At 34.8% G+C, this 21,880-nt stretch overlaps 2 protein-coding genes across 2 annotated transcripts; both read left to right on the top strand.

Moving 5' to 3' along the window:
* Positions 1–1,568: 1,568 nt before the first annotated feature.
* LOC114711426 (peroxisomal fatty acid beta-oxidation multifunctional protein MFP2) lies at positions 1,569–8,778 on the top strand. Its single transcript, XM_028895825.1, has 18 exons — positions 1,569–1,919; positions 3,275–3,346; positions 3,627–3,692; positions 3,793–3,846; positions 3,934–4,001; positions 4,083–4,164; positions 4,611–4,666; positions 4,806–5,108; positions 5,192–5,278; positions 5,963–6,137; positions 6,254–6,375; positions 6,478–6,641; positions 6,728–6,982; positions 7,061–7,182; positions 7,316–7,437; positions 7,530–7,678; positions 7,759–7,897; positions 8,531–8,778. The coding sequence occupies exons 1-18, from the start codon at positions 1,817–1,819 to the stop codon at positions 8,564–8,566; spliced, it is 2,175 nt and encodes a 724-aa protein (XP_028751658.1). The 5' UTR covers positions 1,569–1,816; the 3' UTR covers positions 8,567–8,778.
* Positions 8,779–12,807: 4,029 nt separating this feature from the next.
* LOC114711453 (uncharacterized serine-rich protein C215.13-like) lies at positions 12,808–14,446 on the top strand. The gene has a single exon (XM_028895862.1). The coding sequence runs from the start codon at positions 12,844–12,846 to the stop codon at positions 14,029–14,031; it is 1,188 nt and encodes a 395-aa protein (XP_028751695.1). The 5' UTR covers positions 12,808–12,843; the 3' UTR covers positions 14,032–14,446.
* The last annotated feature ends 7,434 nt before the right edge of the window (positions 14,447–21,880 follow it).

Raw genomic sequence — 21,880 nt, 5'->3', positions numbered from 1 at the left:
CTAAAAAACAGATGTTAATTTATTTTAAAGGCGTTGGTATTATTTACCTTTTTTCAGACTTTGACTGATATATTTGACCTAAAAAAATTTATGGTGTCGAGTGAATGGATATTTTTTTATCCTTAATTTTCAATTTCTAAACACACACAGTTTTTTTTTGACCAGCAATAAACACGCAAAGTTTAACCTTTATATACAGGACAAACAGCATGCCAGAGAATATTATTTATACACAGGACAATATAAGTGACAATTTTATTCTTAACCTGTTATGTAAACTATTATTATACACACATATATATTAAATAAAAATGGAGTTAAAAATTATTAAACTTTAACATATATTTATTAAAGTTTAAAATCTTTTTAATTTCAGTGAAACATATTATAAATATTTTATAAATAGAATTATAAGAATATATTAACAAAAGTATAATATATTTTTTGACAGGGAAATCAATGATTTTTTTATGTTTTGTGCCATTTTCATTTCATCCTACAACTTCACGAACCAAACGGGGTCCACATCTCATCTTCACAATAATAGCAATGATATTAATTATGGACAAGACATTTATCTTATTTGGTCCCCATATTAATAAACCACATTAGATTTTTATCCTCCTATTTTATTTTTAACCTTGAGGCCATACGTGGCTCAAGGTGCCCATTGTTGGGTTGCGCCCCAATGAATCATCATTATTGTTGTCATCAGCTCATAATTGGTTATAAGCTACTGTTTCTGGTCTTAATTATAAAAATTAGTTAATTAATTTGAGAATATTAAGATGATAAGTTAAATTAGTTATTTATAATAAATATATACTCCTCCAGTCCTAAATGTAAGACCCTTATACACACTTGTATAAGGGTGTTATATTTAGAACTATAAGGGTTTTACATTTAGGATAGGAGGAGTATTGTCTTTCTTAAAATACCTTTGCTAATCAAGTGTATTGGTTAGAACTATCATTAGAAGGACTACATTGAAAAAAAATGCATAAATATGACAATGGATTTGAGTCTTATATTTAGAATTGAAATAAAAATCAAATACGGTTTTATATTAAGGAGCAGATGTAGTATTACAAACATATCTCTTAAACACTCACATGAAATTTTACAATGTTTATTTAAATTTTTAAAAATAATGAAAATGTTTAATTATTTCAAGAAGCTGTAGATATGGTAGATGGGAAGGAATGTGATAAGAACAGAAGATACACAAAAATACCATAAATTTTAAAAAAGATTTGAATAAATTATTATTATGAACAGAAGTGCATACAATATTATAAAATCCGAAATTCACTGAATACTAATAATTTTTTTATAATTGTAACCAATCATAATTAAAACCATTCTCATCTTTTTTGATAAATGTAAGAATTATTTATTTTTTAAGATTAAATCAAAGGGGCCAAATTCCACAATATCTATTCTATAGGCAGATAATGCAGATAATATCATCAAGGAGTTTCCCCACGCTCTCACAAGCGCGCGTATATTTAGCACTGAGCATCCCTCTCATCCGGCTAGAGATGCAGACTGACAGGTGAAAGCCTTCATTTCATCATTCATGATTATCTGACCGTCTCAAATTTTACGGGGCAGAGTCTTACCATCTCAATCTCAATTTGCTTCTAAATGTTGCCAACGTCGTTGTTCACTGTCGTTTACGGAACCGCCTCCCTCTAAATTCACACTTTAAACGATCCTCTTTCTCATTTGCTTTGGCGAGCAAGCATCCCTTCTTCTCCTCGACGGATAGTAAGGACTTCTGGATACCGATTGAGTCAGTTAATCGCCGGAGAGAATGAACAGCAGAGCCAAGGGACGAACGGTCTTGGAAGTTGGAGCTGATGGTGTGGCTGTCATCACAATCATCAATCCTCCTGTCAATTCCCTCTCCTTTGATGGTATTCCTTTTCAATTCCATTTTTCGCTCATGATCTGTCGCCTGTCGGTTTACTCTTATCCTCATCCCACCTTTTTTGTTTTCCGTGTTCTTTGAAAATTTTCGGCTTATTTTGTTTTTGGCCAATCATGTGATCTTTTCGTTTTAGGAAATTCCTCTGAATCTTTGCTATTGGGGATCACTGGGTAATCGATATTTAGCTCTGTAGAGAAACCAGGATCCTTGGACCAGTATGCTTTGATTGAATTAAGCCGGTAGAGCACCATAACATGTTTAAAAGCGGAGTGAAAAACTCCTCCTTGCAACATTCAGGCCCCAGCACGTTCAAGCCCCGATGCAATGATTTTGGAGATAAGAAGTGGCGTGTGAGGTTCTTGATAACAAATTATAAAATTAGGCTGGTGTTATTGAATAATGGTGATAATAATAATACAATAAATGTAGCATATTTGACCTTATATAATAATATAATGAATGTTGCATATCTCTAGTTGAAAGAGGGAATCCCTTTTGCATGAGATATCAACTAAGGCTTTAGCGTCTACTGAGACGCTCAGGCCAAAAATATTTACCTTTTTTTTTATTTTTTAAATTGTGTTCATGATATCTTCGGGTAATGTCATCAACCACAGTGCATTCAGAAATAATTCTTGTAGGTCTGGGGGTTGAACTCAAATAATCTCGGTAGGGTTCACACTTCGTTGACCAATAGGCTGACCTTTTGCAGTTGGGCTTGGCCAATGGTTTGTTGAGCCATTAATTGCATAGGAAGATACTGAGTTTAGGGAAGGCAATGGAACGCAGCAAGAAGCGTGTAGTTTTTTTTTTTTTTTGGGTACTTAATAAAAGAAAAATACTGTTGTTTAAGTCACAGAAGCAAAAATCATTTCCGATTGTATATACTTTCATAGCCACTAGCCACTTATTCGTAGCGGAAGCTTTGATGGCAGTCAGCTTGATTAAAGAAAGTGAGTTATGCGAACAACAGATCATTTTCTTGTAGATTGTTGAGATTTTTCATCAATTCCTATTTTGTATCCATGTTTTTATTTTCTTGGCTGTAGCATTGTTGTAAATCCATTGTAATTTATTTTCTTAAGATTAAGGTGGATGCATGTGAAGGAAGAAGAATTAAATGTGTGTTGGAGTTAATTTCTACCACCTGTTCACGGCTAAAGTACAATGAACGGCATTTTAATTTGTTTTCTTTCCTCAATTACTATACAGAGATTCTGAGCAGGTGTAGAGCATGAATTGAAATATATACCACAGCTTGCTGTTACTCCCTCGTTCTAAATTTCTATTAAATAGATTAAATTTTATTGCTGGTTTGTCTGACCCTGTGTCTCCCTTCAGTGTTGAATAGCCTCAAGGAAAGTTATGAACAAGCTTTACGGAGAGATGATGTCAAGGCGATTGTTGTTACAGGTATTGCAAAAATATTTGAGTTGGTATAAACGGAGTTTTTGGGCTTGGAAATTCCTTATTCATACAATGTCTAGCATAGATTATTTTCAACCAGAGTATTTTGTACAATTTAATTGAAATGTGTGAATACCATTAACTTTAAGTAGTGACACTAGATCGAAGTTGACGTAGTAGAAAACTGAAATCAAATAGAACGCCTCTGTTGAGATTTAAAAGAAAATTCTTGTCCAGCTGCTCTATATCTACAACATCACAGCTGAATCTTTTGTTGCTGTACCAGGTGCAAAGGGCAGATTTTCTGGTGGCTTCGATATTTCTGCATTTGGTGGAATTCAGGAGGGAAGCGGTACTTAAAATATTTCTTTTTTGGTCCTTCTGTTATGGTAAATTACAAATACTTCAGCAGCCCTCCCCACCCATTCTCACACTCTTTTTGCTCTCCACAGTGCGTCCAAAGCGTGGTTTGATATCAATAGAAATCATCACTGACACTTTAGAAGGTACTTTTGTTCTATTATTTTTTCAATTGGAGCTCCTCTTCATCATTTTGTATTGTACAATGTTAAATATTCATTTTGTTTTTTCAGCTGCCAGGAAACCTTCAGTAGCTGCCATTGATGGACTTGCCTTGGGTGGTGGATTAGAGGTTGCAATGGTAAGTTTTTCTAATTATATAGGTTGACAAATTTTGTTTCTATTATTTTCAACAAAATATCACTAATTCTTCCTCTAATAGGCATGCCATGCCAGAATATCAACTCCAAATGCACAATTAGGGCTCCCTGAACTTCAACTTGGAATAATACCAGGATTTGGAGGTATTTAGTCTGTCTCTAATCTCGTCCATAATAATTAAGTGATTCTTTGGTATGCATACATGGACGAAAATGGCTCTCAGTACCGCTATACAAAAATTAAAAATAAAATGTCGAGAAAGAATGCACCTATATGTCATCGAAGTCTTTGGAGTGCCAAATCCATACTCTTTTCGTTCCCACCTGTGTAAATGGTTTGTATTTTTGTTAGCTGACTTAAAACTCTGAAAGATGGAAACCTACTTACAGAATCAGCTTTAACAACAATGCTTTTGACAATGAGAATTCATAATAGAAATCATGGTTCAATAGCTTATGTGGGCTGGGCCTTGAATAACAGTGCTAGTCTAGTGACAACGCTCTGTATAACATTAGTTCATGATAAAATTCTATTGATTATTGTTCTTGCCATTTTCTATTATTAACCTTGAGTTGATAAATTGTCTTAGGAACGCAGCGTCTTCCCCGTCTTGTTGGTTTGACAAAGGCCCTTGAGATGATGCTGGTATGCTGCATTGCATACTTGTTTTCTTACATCACACACACACACATATATAAAGAAAAGTTAAGTAATCGCACTGACGTGCCTATCCTGTGACTTCCTGTTAATTGCTCTATCACTTCCGTTGATTTCATGATTCAAGACATCAAAGCCTGTTAAAGGGGAGGAAGCTTGTAGTTTGGGGCTTGTAGATGCTGTAGTGTCACCCAATGAGTTGGTGAACACTGCACGTCAGTGGGCCCTGGATATTGTAGAACGCCGAAGGCCATGGGTTGCTAGTCTTTACAAGACTGATAAAATTGAACCCCTTGGGGAAGCCAGGGAGATATTCAAGTTTGCAAGGAGTCAAACTAAAAAACGAGCTCCAAATCTTGAACACCCTTTGGTTTGCATTGATGTCATTGAAGAGGGAATAGTTTCTGGTCCCCGTGCTGGTCTATGGAAGGTTGTCAACTATTTCCATAATTTCCTTCCCCTTTTTCGTATTGTAGTTAGAGGCATGTGTGACACTGAGTCTGATATGGGCAGGAAGCTGAAGCCTTTGACGGCCTGGTGCAGTCAGATACTTCAAAGAGCTTGATTCACGTATTTTTCGCTCAACGAGGAACATCTAAGGTTTGTTGAATTAGTGTCTGGATCATTTCCCCTCTTTTTCTCCCCTAGTGAGAAAGAGGTTTCTGTTGGATTTTACTGGTTAGTAAGAGGAAAGGAGGATAAAATTTACTTAGTAGCTTGAGGACGCACTTTGGACTTTGGTTCCTCGGAATCATTGTTTGATACGTATTGATTTAAATTTAATGGAAATTTTAAAATGTAATGCAGTTTTTACATTTAAGTTTAGTTTGATATTTCTCTAAGTTATGCTTTGGGCTTTGGTTTTGTAGAATTGATACCATTTGATATTATGTTTCATTAAAGTTGATGGAACTTTTGGAATATAATGCTCTCTATGCATTTAAGTATTTTAGTTTTAGACTTCTAATCTTGTTGTAGATTTTATATTTTTTTAATTTATTTTTCATCTTATGCCTGCACTGCTTTTTACTGATGTTTAAATTCAAATTTTCATTTAAATACTGTTTCATTTATTGACAATGAAATTTATGAGCCATGAGTCATCTTGAACCTAAGCACATAATCTATGTTGTAATTTTGTTCAGTACTGTGCACTGGCTTGAGATTTCGTTTTAGTAAAGAAAATATGTTGTTTGTGAATCCGGAATGTAGCTAGACTATTTCTGAGTTCTACCTTTCCTTGTAAATTCCTTTGTACAAATTTTGAATACTTGGCTTGGATAGGTACCTGGGATAACTGACCGTGGTCTGGTACCAAGACAAGTGAGAAAGGTTGCCATCCTTGGTGGAGGGTTAATGGGCTCTGGAATAGCAACAGCACTAATTCTTAGTAACTATCCTGTCATATTGAAAGAAGTAAACCAGAAGTTCTTGGATGCAGGCATTAACCGGGTTAAAGGTTAGAGTTGAGTCATATTTCTTGTAAATTGGTTCTCACTTCTCACTGCTCAACTTTAACTAAATTCTTTATTCCTTTATGTTTTTCTCATATAGCATTTATTCCTCTTTGTTCAGCAAATTTACAGAGCCGTGTCAAAAAAGGGAATATGACTCAAGAAAAATTTGAAAAGACTCTATCTCTGCTTAAAGGGGTCCTTGATTATGAGAGCTTCAGAGATGTAGACTTGGTGATAGAGGTACCTTAGGGCACTCGAGTGTTAATTTCCTTGCTGATAATGGTTTGACTTTATCCAAAATGCGGACAAATTATAGACTCTGCATATTTGATGTCTGAACAGGCTGTTATTGAGAATGTTTCTTTAAAGCAACAGATTTTTGCTGACCTTGAAAAGTATTGTGCACCTCACTGTATACTAGCAAGTAACACTTCCACGATTGACTTGAATCTAATTGGGGAGAAGACCAGGTCTCATGATCGTATTGTTGGAGCTCATTTCTTCAGGTAGCGTTGCGCATGCGTATGCCATTCTTAATTGTTGTGGCCTGTGGTGGTTTTCTGAGTAACTAATCTGACTTGTGCTAATGCAGTCCGGCACATGTCATGCCCCTTCTGGAAATTGTGCGTACTAAGCAGACCTCTCCCCAAGTAATTGTTGACTTGCTAGATATTGGAAAAAAGATAAAGAAAACTCCAGTGGTGGTTGGAAATTGTACTGGTTTTGCTGTCAACAGGATGTTCTTCCCATATACGCAAGCAGCTATCTTGCTTGTAGAACATGGTGCTGATGTCTATCAGATTGACAAGGCAATAGTGAAATTTGGAATGCCCATGGGGCCTTTTAGGTACTTCTGCTGAGATACAGTCACGCTATTAATGGTTGCTTCTTGAAAGCTCTAATTTGTCAAATATTTTTTATGTAGATTGGCTGACCTAGTTGGCTTTGGTGTGGCGGTTGCAACTGGAATGCAATTCATTGAGAACTTTCCCGAGCGAACTTATAAATCAATGCTTATTCCACTTATGCAAGAGGATAAGAGAGCTGGTAAAGATCATTTCTCATTTGTTTCATATCTTTTATTATTTAATCCTTAGGAAGTCATCGTCTGGGATATATATATATATATCTCCAAAAATGGATTCAAGTGCACCTTTTAATAATCCTGGGGTTCTTACAGGTGAAACCTCTCGCAAAGGCTTTTATTTATATGATGATAAGCGCAAGGCTCGTCCTGATCCTGAGTTAAAGAATTACATTGAGAAGGCTAGGAGCATTTCTGGTGTCATTGTTGATCCTAAGGTCTTTTACCTATCCTAGCTGTAAATTATGCTATATTGGCTAATGGAAGATAAAACTTACTGGAAATGACTTGTGGATCTGGATTTGGACAGCTTGTCAAGTTACCTATGAAGGACATTATAGAGATGATTTTCTTTCCTGTGGTGAATGAGGCATGTCGGGTACTTGACGAAGGTATTGCCGTTAAGGCAGCAGATCTTGATATATCAGCTGTTATGGGCATGGGATTCCCGCCATACAGGTTTGTCACTTCAAATTAGTTGGAACACTGTTCCAGAACTTTGTAATTCTTGTCATGACTTACGAGATTATCTTTATTAGGGGAGGTATCATGTTCTGGGCTGATTCGCTTGGATCCAAATACATATGCTCAAGATTAGAGGAATGGTCAAAGTCTTATGGAGAGTTTTTCAAGCCTTGTGATTACCTGGCTGCAAGAGCTGCCAAGGGCATTCCTCTGGTGAGAAACTTGAGCCTCATATGTTTTCTTTAAATGCTTGACTAGTGACGACACATTGTAGGAGTGTTTACCCAGCTACATTATCAATTTACTCATTGGCATTGGTCAGGCGTTGCCTATAATGGATCTTTTTGCCTGAATATTAGTTTCACTCATAACTCAAGAATAGGATACCAACTTCAGGAAGTTCGTAGTTAGATGCACGGACTACTTCTTTAACACATATAGTGCGTGTACTACTAAAAGCTAAAACCGTCAAATCCTTTTTAAACTCGTTGACTGCTTTAAATCGGACACTTAACTAATCCTTGTGGAGCAACAAGACTTATTTGTCTTAAAATCACATTGTTGGATCTTCAAAATTTGTTAATACAGTTTCCAACTAACTAGAGCTGTGCTATTCATTTAGTACTCGTCTTTAAGGTACAATTGGCTAGAAATTATTCCCTAGCTTTTGCATCTTGGCGGTGTTCTGATATCTCAGTATAAGTTGAGTTTCAGGAAGGCAGGCTCAAGCGCTAAGTTCTGCTTGCTTATCTATCGCTTTACCACGTGACACTTCTAGTATTAGTGAATGCCCTTCGCCAGTCATCAGTGTCGCCCTCTAATTGCATTTGTGCTTTTGCATTGCAGAGTGCCCCTGTGGAGCAAGTTAAGTCGCGGTTGTAAGATATAGATGACTCATAACATGTTCGCGTGATCAAACTACCGCTGTTCTTTAGTTTTTATTGGTAAATGAAAAGAATATGGGTCAGAGAACAAAATAAGCTTTGATTGGAGAATTTGGGTTGGGTGGAGGAGAGTTGTTGGATTAAAATAAAGTTCAGGAGGGGATGTAATTTAATTTCCTTTATCTCGTGAGAGAAAAGTATTACGGGGAATAGAGTGTGTATGACATGTGCTTGTCTCTTTTCACTCACTCTTGTCTTCTTTCTCCGTGCCTTACATTGAAAGCATTTCACAAATTTTTAATTTCTGAGAATCTATACTTCTATTTACTCTTGGGTCCATTTGCCACAACGCATTGAAAAATGAGAGGTGAGAATTTGGATTAGAATTGAGAAAAAAGTGTTTGGTAGAAGCAATTTCTTGTTATATGGGATTAAGTAATCCCATACGGAATGTCATCTATTCTCATAGTATTTTCCAATTCTATGAATATGAATTTTTCCAATTGAAAGTCACAAGCAATCACATATGCTAAGCACTCTTCAACATATTTTTTTAATCTTGATCCTAATTATTACTTTTCATTTTTAATATTTTGTATCAAATGGTACCTTATTTCTCACCATCTTATTAATAGCACCTACAGCGAAGTGACGATTTTACTTCCCATTTTTAACATATATCTTTCTCTGTTTCTAGAATTAATAGTACAAGTAGGATTCCCTCTTTTTCCCCCTCTATCGTATGTGGGGGATGAAACACATTTACAAGTTTTTAATTTGAGATAATCTAAATCTATTTACTCTGATTTCTATTATCCTGGCTCAGGTATGTGCCACTCTTGGTTATGGCCATTAATGCTAATTTAAGTGGTAGATGAGTTAAATAGAAATATTATTAGGTAGATTTGATTTATGAAAAGCAGGCTATTCAGACCAGTAAGCATATTAAGCTGTGTTCTAGACGTGTAGGTGTTCATATGGTATTTGTTTAGAGCAAGTTCAGGGCTATAAGCTATTTCCAGCTCATTGGTCAACTCCATTTAGATCTGGCAACTTGAGAACCGCATGGAATAGTTTTGGCCGTCTTCTCTGCTCTTTAACATGTAATAAAAAATAACAAGATTTCTTCGTTTCAAGAGATGGTATCTCGCGTCAGTCAAGAATTAGCCAAGTTGTGAGGATTCTGTTTTATGTCTCACCAGATTTTGGCTCATTCATGTGATTCCTTTCTTTGACATGACATTTCATTTTACTTTTCAGATAATGAAATAACCAACCATATCAGGTTTGTTTTTCATTAATATTATCAAAATTTGAAGATAAAAAGGTTATTTGTAATTTAATCAAGTGTATATGTTTTATGATTATCAATGACACTTGTCTCCATTTGCTCGTTATATCATATAAATATGTACTCCTCCGGTTCTTATTATAAGACCCCATTTGACTTTTTATTTGGTCCTAATTATAAGACCCAATCCATTTTGTCTCTTATATTTATGTATTTTTTTTCCAAGATAATCCTTCTAATAATGATAGTTTTAGCCAATATACTTAATTAGCAAGGATATTTTAGGAATGACAACACTTATTTATTATAAATAACCAACTTAACTTACTTCCTTAATCTACTCAAATAAGTCAATTGGGTCTTATAATTAGGATCGGAGGAGTATATATGCATGCAAGAGTAGGTAAATAAATTTTAGTTGCACTGTCTCTCAAAAGTAGGACTGCTTCCCTAACACACGGTTGTCGCCGAGCGACTACTCTCCATTTGGAAGCATTGTTTATTTATTTGATATAAAAGCTCTTCAACCGCTTTCGCCGCTATGTTTAAATACTCCAATAACCTCTCTCTTTTTTGTTGGCGGAAAAAAAAAGAATCTCTCTCTTTTTTAATCATCTCTCCTTAAAATTTTCATTATTAAGTGCTCTGCCTTGTAACCTATAAAAAGATTAATAGTCCCTCTTAATATATGCCTTGCACAAAAGATTTTGTTTGACATTTAACTTCTCATTTTCTCTTGGCCAAAAAAAATCTCATCATTTACGCCTCTAACTCTTTTTTTTTTTTGGGTGCAACTAAGAGTATTCTTAAATCAATTTTAGATTTGAGATTAATCTTTTTTAGATTGGGAGTGTTAATGTTAAAATCCTTCCAACAAATGCGCTTCTCAGGATTTGAATTTATATTCTCCTCTATACAAGTGAGACCGCTTACCATCTCAACTAACAGTTTGTTATAAAAAATAAATAAAATCTTAAATTTGTTAACTCTGTTTTAAAATTTAATAATTTTTAACTTTATCCCTATTTTAATATATGTATTAAAAAATAATAGCATACAGAATAATAAATTAAGTAAAATTAACTTATATTAAGAATTAAAAAAACATTATCTCTACTGTGTAAATAGGAACGTTGGAGTATTTTAAACTCCATGACGAGGCGCAAGCATCAGCGATGTTATACTGTGCTATTGCCGTTTAACTGTAAGCCTTGCGCTGTTCTGTTGTTTTTCCCCTCTGAACTCATGACTTGTCCTTCGATAACAAGTTTTGAGCATCTTTGACAAAGGATGATCGAGGAGGAGGAATAAACCTTGTAGGATTATCATAAAATAATAACAACATCAATGAGAACAAGAAGGATTCATTAAACAAAATAAGAGTCCAACCACATTCCACTTGGCTTCCTCTTACGTTTTTTTAACTTAACACATAAACAATTAGCGTGGATCTCCATGCACTTCCATCGCTTCTTCCTATTTATTCTCATTTCCTTCATTTATATTACTCCTCTGGTCCTAAATATAAGATATGTATAAAGGTTTTATATTTAGGACCAGAAGAGTAATTACTAACTACTCCTTTCTCTGCCTTTTTTCCTTTTCTTTTTATATTCTGTTTTTCACCACACAAAAAAGAAACTAACACACTCGTTATATTTTCATAGAGGTATTATACTCGTGATCTCATATTGAAGTAAGATTTTAAAAAAAAATGTTTAGTTGGACTAAATGCCCTAAACATCTTCCCCTGTTTTTTTTAACTCTATTCATGAGTACTCACATGTAGTACTTAATAATATTTCAAATAGAATTACTCATATTAAAAGAATACGTGAAAAAAAAAACACTCCATTTCTTTCATTTTTTTTTCCCTTTTTGGGGTTAGTGTAACGTTGGAGGGGCAAGGAAGGAAAGGAATGGGAGAACCAAAGAGATAAGGTTTTAGGGTTTAAATAATTTCTGACTGCTAACAAACAATACCACTCTTCTGCACATCTCACGTACCCAAGGCCCCCCCCCCCTTCATCCTCTCTTGCATAGAGATTCTTCCTTCCCTTGCTCCTTCGTACCAGCTGCTTTTACCCCCTTACAAAGATTTCTTAATGTTCCTTTGATTATGTGAGGCATAGTCTAGATAAATGTATCCAGATTTTTTGTATACAGTAATACAATAATGAGCTATAAATAGAATCTCAATTATTCCTTCTTGGTTTTATTTATAAGTTTTAATTTGGATTGTCTTGACATTTAATATAATTTTTTTTAATTTTGTTCTTAATTATTTTATTTTTGTCATATTTTCTCTTATAACATTTTTTCACACATTCTCTTTCATCTTTTCCTTATTTATTATAAGAACATATTTAAAAATAAAATTTTATTTTTAACATATTTATTAGTAATTGAAATACTAGAGTACTTATTTAATACTACCTCCTGTTTCTAATGTAAGATTTTATTTGACTTTTATTTTGATCCTAAATATAAGACCCCAATCTATTTTGTCTCTCATATTTATATATTTTTTTTCAAGTTAGTTCTTTTAACAATGGTAATTCTCACCAATATACTTGATTAGTAAAGATATTTTTAGAAAGATAATATCTATTTATTACAAATAACTAATTTAATTTTTTTAATCTTATTAAATTAATCAATTAACTTTTATAATTACGACTAAAAATAGTATATGAAAATTAATAACCTCTCAGACAACAAAAACTGATAATTTTATTTTTAGATAATCAAAGAATGATATTTTAAGACATAGGAGAGTCAGTCATGCACGTGCTGACCTGAAGTCTCCGTCCCTCACTTCAATGCCTTCACTTACTTCACTGTCTCTCTCTTCTGTCCTCTGTTCGCCCTTTCCCTCTTCACTTCACTGACCCATCTCTCTCTCTCTCTCTAACGTACTAATCACCTTCTTCAGGCCATCAGGTGGTTCAGGAAGCAGAAGCAGCAGCAGCAGCAGGTCAGACATGGAAGGTGGCGCCGACGACGACATGGCGGACGGAATGCAATGCAGCGACCATCCTTACAGAACCAACCCTCACGGCATCTGTGCTCTCTGCCTCCAAGAGAAGCTCGGCAAGCTCCTCTCCTCCTCCCTCCCTCTCCCTCTCCGTCCTTCCTCCTCCTCCTCCCCCCCTTCTCCTTCCTCCTTCAGATCCGACCTCCTTCCTCCGCCCTCCTCCTCCTCCTCCTCCTCCTACTCTCGCCATCCTTCTTCTTCCCTCTCCCTCCCTCAATCCCAACCCAACAATGGATATCATCACCACTCCCACCGCCCTCGTCTCCTTTTTCTCTCTACCAAGAAGAAGGCCAAGAAGAAACCTTCTGTTGCTCCTTCTTCTTCCTCTTCCTCCGCCGCCACGGCTTCCTCCGACGTCGTCTTCAAGCGAAGCAAGTCTACCGCCACTCCTAGAAGAGGCAGGCTCTTGGATGACCCAGGGGATAGCCCTAGAAAAAGGAACGGGTTCTGGTCTTTTCTTCATCTCTCTTCCAAGTCATCATCCTCCTCTGTTTCCGGGAAGAAATTAGACGCCAAGAGCCTTAGAGACGGAAATATCAGCTCCTCCGGGCAACAGAAGGAGAAGTGCGAGGGATCGTCTTTGGGAGCAAGAAAGATTGACATTGTTGTGGAAGACGACGAGACATGTAATAGCCGGCAAACCTCTGCTTCTTCCTTCGAGCGCAAAGTTTCGAGATCCAGATCTGTTGGTTGTGGAAGCAGAAGCTTCTCTGGCGATTTCTTCGAGAGAATATCCACCGGCTTCGGAGATTGCGCTCTCAGGAGGGTCGAATCTCAGCGCGAAGGGAAGCCCAAAGTCGCCCGCGGCAGCAGCGGCGGCGACCACCACCACCACCACCATTCCATGAAAGAAAGAGCGAGGTGCGCAGGATTATTCAGTGGCTTCATGATGAACTCGTCTTCGTCATCATCATCATCTTCGTCTTACCTGGTTTCATCCTCGAACGACGATCAAACCACGGGCAGAAAATCAGAATCTATGGCTCTGTCTCAGAGCAGAGGAAGGTATTGGGGCTGGGCATTCGCCAGCCCCATGAGAGTCTTCACCGCCAAACCTTCAAATTCCAAAGACGTCAAGAACAACGCCACGCCAAATCTGTCTGCTATTCCTTCCTTGCTTGCTGTCAGAGGCTGAAGAATCCAAAAAAGGAAAAAAGAAAAATCCATCTTGGAGTCAAGATGATTCACGCTTACTACATCATATATCGTTACTTAACCAGCATGTTAAATTCTTAAATTTTCGCTAATTATGTAATGCAATACTCTCGTTTTCCATGCAATTTTCTGGGAAAGCTGTTACCTGTTTGTTCATATTCAGATGGTTATGATGGGTGTGTTTGGAGAATGCGAAAATAAAATGAGATGGAAATAGGAGATTGGGCTGAGCGTGATGGATTTAGCAGTTTACTTACAAATGGTTGTATGTATTCATTGGAAATTGCAGAAAGTTTAGTGGGAAGTGCATGTACGGTTACATGAATAGTGCCTGGGAAATATCCCCAAGGTGCATGATTCAGCCCTCAGCGTGTTAATAATCATGATGTCTCTTCTATTTTGCCTACAAGAGTTTCATTTCTTCTTCTTTTCTTTTCTTTTTTTGTGTTTTCATTTCCTTGTCTTGATCCATCTTCAGGTATCTCCCTATTCAATATTTCGATGTTTATATAATATTAGTTAATATGTACACAACGCCTGTAGCATTTCTGGATAATCCTCTGTATTCGTTTTTCATTTAGAGGATTTTCTAGTAACATTTAGTATCGTCTTTTTCAGTGGCAATCAGTATTCTGAATTTAAATATTAAATATTATTGAAAAAATTATTAATTAAAATTCAATAATTTTTTAACTTTAAAATCATTTAATATATATAATTTTTAAGAGAAATAATAATTAGTCATGGATAAAATTGCAGATTCTTATCATAGATTTAATGAGATGATTTTTATAAGGAAAAGTCTTTAAATTTCTTATAAACAGGATGAGACAAGTATTTATTAATCAAATTATTTTCCAGTAATGCCGGAACTTGTCTAGTCTGGTTGGCATTAAAAATAGAATTTGTTTATTAATTTTTTGCCTTGTTACTTGAATATAATACAATACTACTTATTCAGAGCTAACGGGCATCCTAAGCATCCAAAGACGATATAAAATTTATAAAAAGCAAAACATTATTTACAGACCGTAATATGGCTTTCCTTAAAGAATTTTGTTCGGCATTGTAATTTTCCTAATGTTTATTTTTTTTTGTTTTTATAGTAAAATTTACATATTAAAAAAATAATATAATTTTAACAAAAAATTTGATTTAATACTCTTCTGTTTTTAATGCAGGATATACTTGTTCAGTTAATCTTGATCTTAAATATAAAACCTATTTATCATATTTACTATTTTTTAAATTATCTTTATTGATACTCTTTTAATCATAATTAAATAAGAGAGAGAAGAAAGGTATTAAGAAAAATCATTATAATATTTCTTAAAAATATTTTTATAATTAACTAAATTATGTAATTTTTTCAATCTAACTAAATTAATCAAATAAAATTTATTTTAATAACTGGAGCAGGAGTATTATTAAACATAAATGTGCGTAGATGTCTTATTTGTGGCTACCGTTTCTATCCACCTCAGTCTGACAAATGACCACGCTCCTCAGTATTTTTCTTGTCAGAATTGATGTTTTCCAAATAAAACATGAAAAAATGAGGCAGGAAAGGTTAAAAACGTCTATATGCATATACTCGTATGATATAAAATCATGAGTTAGGAGTATTACTTTAAAATTAAAATTCACATTAAATTTTTTGGTGACAAATTAAAAATTAGTCGGGTGAGATAGGGTGATGCATCACTGTAGCAGTGCAGAGAGCGGGTAGTGTGTATCGTCATTGTCATTTATGTATTTTAGCAGTAAGTGATAAGTGATGACGAAGCACCAGAATTTTACCCCCAACCTTTTCCCCTGCTCTTTATTCTCATGTTTTTTTTCCCTTTCATATTTTTTTAAAAAAAATAAAATTCTTAGATCTAGTTTATAAACATAATTTATACTCTTGGAAATCACAATCCCACCCTTACAAATCCATGACAACAGGAGAAAATTTTCTATGAATCAGATTTATGGGCTAATTGAACAACCAATGTTGCAATAATAATTCCCCCCAATTTTCCCAATTTTATTTTAGAAATTAAAATGGATAAATTAAAAAATATTTAAAAATAAAAAATAATTACAATAAAAATATTAGTTTATTAATTGACAATAATTTTATCAGATAAAATAATATATGATTCGGCATTGCATAAATATTTAAACCTAAATACAAAGGATAGTGTGCTGGAAAAAAAGTTAATATAATCTGTAATTCTTTAATTTTGTTCTCATTTTAGTTTTGGTATCTTAAATTTTAAATCATAAGTTTTAGTCCCTCAAATTTTTTATTTAAAATATTAATTTTTATAATTTAATAAAAACCTGAATTTAAAACTTGAAAAACTAAAATAAAAATAAAAATAAATTTGAGAAGTTATAAATTATCTTAACAAAAGAAAAACATATAAAGAAAAGAAATGTCGCGCAGTGCGGAGGGTGCGAATGTGTGATTATTTATTACAAATTCTGACAAAGGGGTGATTATTAATTGGTGGGACCATTTTGCACTGTTAAGTTTTAACTTTACCGTATATTGCGTGCATACGTGAAGTAAAATCTATGAGCCCCTGTCTCGTCATTCCCGTCGGATTTTCCTTATTTTATTTTTACCCTTTCATACAACGTTTATTTTCATATTCCTCTCAAACTTTTTTAACCACTACAAAATAATATATTAAATAAGAGACTTCAAATATAAAAAAAATGTTTATTCTAACCTTAATCAGAAAAAAATCTGTTTCCAGTTAATATTTATATATACTACTTCTCTGATTCTAAATATAAGACCTATTTACAAAATAGGTCTTAAATTTAAGATCGGAGGGAGTATATACTTATGAGTTTTAAGCATATATCTGCAACTATTTGTGTTATTTTCTCTCTTTCTGGTCACATTTTATTGTTAGAGAACACCATGGGCTTATTTTTCAACATATTTTTTTTTCCTAAAAAGATTACTATGTGGAAGAAGTGGGCCCAGAAAAAGCTTCTATTACTCTTCAAGAATTTAGGCCACTAATGATGATTAGTGAAGGACACAATTAATTTGGACTCGAGCTTTGTTATCTTCACTATTTTGTACTTTCTAGGCCCACAATCATTTGAAAATGAATCAATCTTCCGAAAAAACAAAAAACGCATCACTGTATACCAAAAAAAAAAAAAAACGCATCATTCATTCCAAGACTTCGCACACATGCGTGTTTGAAAAGATGGACATAATTTCCCTCTTAGATCTAAATCCATATATTATTTGCTACAAGTCTTATATACCACCTTTTACCCTTAACATAAAAGTTAGTTTGATATTTAATTTAATTCTAAATATGAGATTCTAATTCATTTTATCTCGTATTTACCCATTATTTTCAAGATGGTCTTTGCAGTATTAAATAGGAGTTTTAACTAATATACACAATTAGTAAGAATATTTACAAAAAACATATATTTATTATAAATAAATAATTTAGTTAGTCTCCTTAATGTATTCAAATTAATTAATTAGCTTGTATATTAAAAATAAAAGGTAATAAAAATCATGTGTTTATTATTGTATTATACCCGTACGCAAATTTTAATATATTTTTAACTAAGATATGAGAAATTCGGGGGAAAAAAAACCCCATTATTTGACGGTGCACGTGAGGATATATATCAATCAAATCAGTTTTGACTTTGAAAGAGAGAGACAAAAAGCTCCAGGCTGTAACATGATATGTGGGGATTCCTTAATTCTCAAATCTATGTCTATACTTTACAATACCTAATATGACAAATGTTGAATGCTTAATCCGAAGATTTAAAAATATATATATATTTTGCGGCCACAAAAATAACAACACAACTATAACATTATTTCTTGCAGATTTATAGAATTGTTGTTGTTTTAATTAGACCCTCATGATATATGTCTACGGCAGGGCCCCAGGGTATTATTGGCAGATCAGGTCTAAGTGTTGGCCAAAATAAAAATCATGATTTTTTGAAAAATATTGGTTCCATGGCCCTCTCGAGTCCTGAGTTTTTATTTAAGGTCATAGTAAATTTAGTTGTATATGCAATAGGGTTTTAGGTACTTAATTATGATTAATTAGGATTTTTTTTTGGAATATTTTTGCCCTCAATGTAACAACCATATTTCTCTCTTATATGTAACAGTTTAATAATAAAATTTGGAAAGGAAAGGGTAAAGATTATTAGATTCTTTGTTGCGGAATTAACAACTTATTTATTCATGTTTTTCGTGTTTTTGGTGGGTCAAAATAAATAATACATATAATTTCAATTTAACTAACATTTTTTTTTAAATGAAAAAGATGTCATTGAGATATGATAACACCTTATCAACCATGTCAACCACTATATATAGCTTAACCATATCAACTTAACCGTTTAATTAGTAATCACACCACAGAGGTAAAACTACTCCCAAATCAACTATGCAGCAATCATTAAGCAAACTCAAACACATCACAAGTTATCAACTACTCCTCCGGTCCTTATTATAAGACCCAATTTGACTTTTTATTTGGTCCTAATTATAAGACCCAATCCATTTTGTCTCTTATATTTATGCATTTTTTTCCAAGATAATCCTTCTAATAATGATAGTTTTAGCCAATATACTTAATTAGCAAGGATATTTTAGGAATGACAACACTTATTTATTATAAATAACCAATTTAACTTACTTCCTTAATCTCCTCAAATAAGTCAATTGGGTCTTATAATTAGGACCAGAGGAGTACTAAACTTCAAATGCTGTATAAGGAGGCTTATTTGGTGAGAGGGCAACTACATACAGCCTACAGGTTTTTACACATAGAATGTTCATATATAAAATGAATGTCTTTTGTCTTGCGAGACAAAATTTTTTGTACATACTGATCTCGTACAAATTATTTAAACGAGTGACTTGCTTAGTTTCTTTAACATACACTAATTACATGGTGAGTCTCCAAGACAGGGCTCATCCCAAAAAAGATCTAAGGGGGTGTTTGACAATTGCTCCAGAAGTGCTTCTGGGTCCTAAACCATGGTTTGGGGAAGCTGATTGCCAAACACCCTTTTTTTTTTTTAAAAAACCATGGTTTCTGGCAAAACCTTGGTTTTGGCCAGGAAAACCATGGTTTGCCAACAAGCACGAGGGGGTCGCTTCTGAAGAAGGAAAATCGGTCGTTGGAGTAATTATTACTCCTGTCAGTAGCTCCAACGGTGAAAAAGCACCAACTCTCTTCTCCCATTCATCAGCCATTCTACCCGGAAGCCTCTTCTCTTCCATTCGTCCTGCCATTGCCCTCATAACCACTTGAAGATCCGGTCTTGTTCAACTCACTCGAAAATATCGAGCTGCTATGAGTTGCTCATTAGAGAAGAATCCGAGGAAAAATTCCACCCCATTCTGCCCACTTGAAGATCTGGTCCTGTGCCGTCGCCCCTTCTGAAGAAAGTCTAAAAATTTCTTCACACCAGTGAGATCATTCACCGCTCAGGAATATCAGTGCCGATGAGGTGTTTCTAGGCTTGCCAGAACAAGACCGCGCATTGGGTTTGCCCGATCGAAGCCTTCCATTTCTGATATCTTTGCTGTTTAGTCTGTCTCAGGTCGCCTTGTCCGGTTCCATCGCTCATATCCAGAACTCAGGTAAGCTGTCTCCTCTCATTTGCGAACGTCCGGTTAGTCATTTTCATCACTAATGCGAACATCTGGATCTGTTGTGTTTTCAAATTTCCTCCCTGGTCGATTTTTTTCCCACACAGAGGTTGGTTTCACCGATTGTTTATGATTTGTTCACTTCTACTGGCTTCATTTCGTTTTCCTCCCACCTTTAGTTGTTCATTTTGTTTCACCGTTTGCTTTTGTTTCACGGTAATGTATTGAGCAAATGAGAATGAGAGACAGAGCAGAGGCATTTCATTTTGAAATTCTGGTTGTGGCTGGATCTCTGTTTCGTGTGTGTGTGTCTTTTTTCCCATATTCGTATGTTGTGCTTTTGGAGACAGAATAGTCAAACACTCTGTATGTGTGTATACAGTTGGATTATGGGTGCTTGTGCTGCTGAAATTGTTTTTATTTCTCTAATCGAAATCTCATGAATGAGTTAACTAATTTCTCTGTTCCAAATTTTGGTCAGTTAACCAATTGTAATTGAAATCCCACTGGTCAGGGGAATTCTTTTTAGTGTTTGAGTGGTTACCAAAATCTGTTTGGGATTTTAATTAGTAGTTGTACTCAAATTTTGGTCAGTTAACCGAAAAGAATTCCCTTAAATGGTGGGGGAAAAAATTCATCCTTAATTTTGGGATTTCGATTATTAATGAGACCTCATTTTGCTGGAAAAAAGATCATGTGGCTATACTTAAATACTATACCTGTTATATCATATCTCCGAACTGAATGGCATGCTTTTTCGGTTGAACTTGTGATGACTGAAGTGTTGTAATTGGTTTATAGCATAATGAGTAAAAAAAAAAGGCAAAGCTTCATGGGATATAAGAACCACAAAGGTCTTTATTGACCTGTGCATTGAAGGAGTTGAAAAGGGGGAAAGAAAAGGAACTAGCTTGACAAAGCCTACTTGGACAAGTATTGGGGACAGCTTCACTGCAAAGACTGAGAGAGTATATACGAGAATCCAATTAAAGAACAAATTTGATGCCCTGCGAAAGGAGTGGCAATTATGGGATAGGCTGCTCTGTGAGACAGGTTTGGGGTGAGATGCTGAAAGGAATACTGTTACTGCCCTTGATGATTGGTGGGAAAAGAAAATAGTGGTAATCATTTAACTTTATTTGAGCTTGCATTTTCTCCATGTTAATGGTTTTTGTATAATGTATAATATTTTTGGTGTTGAATGTGCAAGAAGTTCCAGGCTACGAAAAATTTAGAGAAAGAGGGCTTCAATTTCGGGCTGAATTAACTCAACTCTTTGGGTCTGTAGCTGCAACTGGACCACAGTCATGGGTACCTTCTTCCATGACACTTCCAAGCGAAGGAGTTCTTGAAGATGATATGGAAGAAGGGTCTGGAGATAGTGATGAAATTTTGGGGGCACCAACTGGCATAAGCAGGGAGTTTAATTCGGTCACATTCAATGACAATAGTGGAGGAAGTAGAGGCAACACTAGGATGAGACAGGAAACCATTCGTGGAGGTAGAAGCACAGGTGGCAGTCGACTAAGTAGCTCATTAGGGGTTAGAAAAAAAGTTGAATCCATGAAGAAGAAACCCACTACCACTATGAAAATAGCAGATGCACTAACTAGGATAGCTCAAGCAAATGAAAATGATTCTCAGCGTGAACATGAAGAGATTTCAGAAGCACGTACTAGGAAGCTAGAAGAAGAGGCACGTGCTTATGAGATGTCAATTGCTGGAGTCATGGAGCACCTTAATGAAGTTGATGAAATTGTTGATGATCCTGATCTGTTTGGCCGGTGCATAACACTCCTTATAGACAAGCCAGTTGCAAGGGAGATGTATGTGGCTTTGAAGAACAAGAAGGAAAAACTCTTGATCTTCTTGAAGCATGCAACTAAGGATTGAGACTTCATTTGTGTTGCTTATTATAGTATTTGACTACTTTTTGTGTTGCTTAGAAGATGACTGCGATAATTTGTATATATTTTTAGGAATGATGTAACCAGCACTATTGTATTATGTAACTACTAAATTTCTGTAGGAATTAAACAACTTATTTTCTTATTAAATGTTTAGTAATTTCATATCAGGGTTTCTGAATTTTATATCTATGTGCACAAGACAAGACAAAAAATGGCCGATGAAATTAAAATTTCGGAAAAGTATTGTAAACGACGGAACA

The sequence above is a fragment of the Neltuma alba genome, unplaced genomic scaffold (assembly GCF_004799145.2).
Source record: "Neltuma alba isolate B1F8T4 unplaced genomic scaffold, ASM479914v2 tig00011289_pilon, whole genome shotgun sequence".
NCBI classification, from domain to species: Eukaryota; Viridiplantae; Streptophyta; class Magnoliopsida; order Fabales; family Fabaceae; genus Neltuma; species Neltuma alba.
The sequence above is the reverse complement of the archived record's forward strand: the minus strand, read 5'-3'. Positions and strand labels throughout refer to the sequence as shown.

Coding starts and splice junctions, on each gene's coding strand:
- LOC114711426 (XM_028895825.1), top strand. CDS start 1,817: ATGAACAGCAGAGCCAAGGGACGAACGGTCTTGGAAGTTGGAGCTGAT. Junction 5,109..5,191: donor CCCGTGCTGGTCTATGGAAG/GTTGTCAACTAT, acceptor TGATATGGGCAG/GAAGCTGAAGCCTTTGACGG. Junction 7,898..8,530: donor CTGCCAAGGGCATTCCTCTG/GTGAGAAACTTG, acceptor TTTGCATTGCAG/AGTGCCCCTGTGGAGCAAGT.
- LOC114711453 (XM_028895862.1), top strand. CDS start 12,844: ATGGAAGGTGGCGCCGACGACGACATGGCGGACGGAATGCAATGCAGC.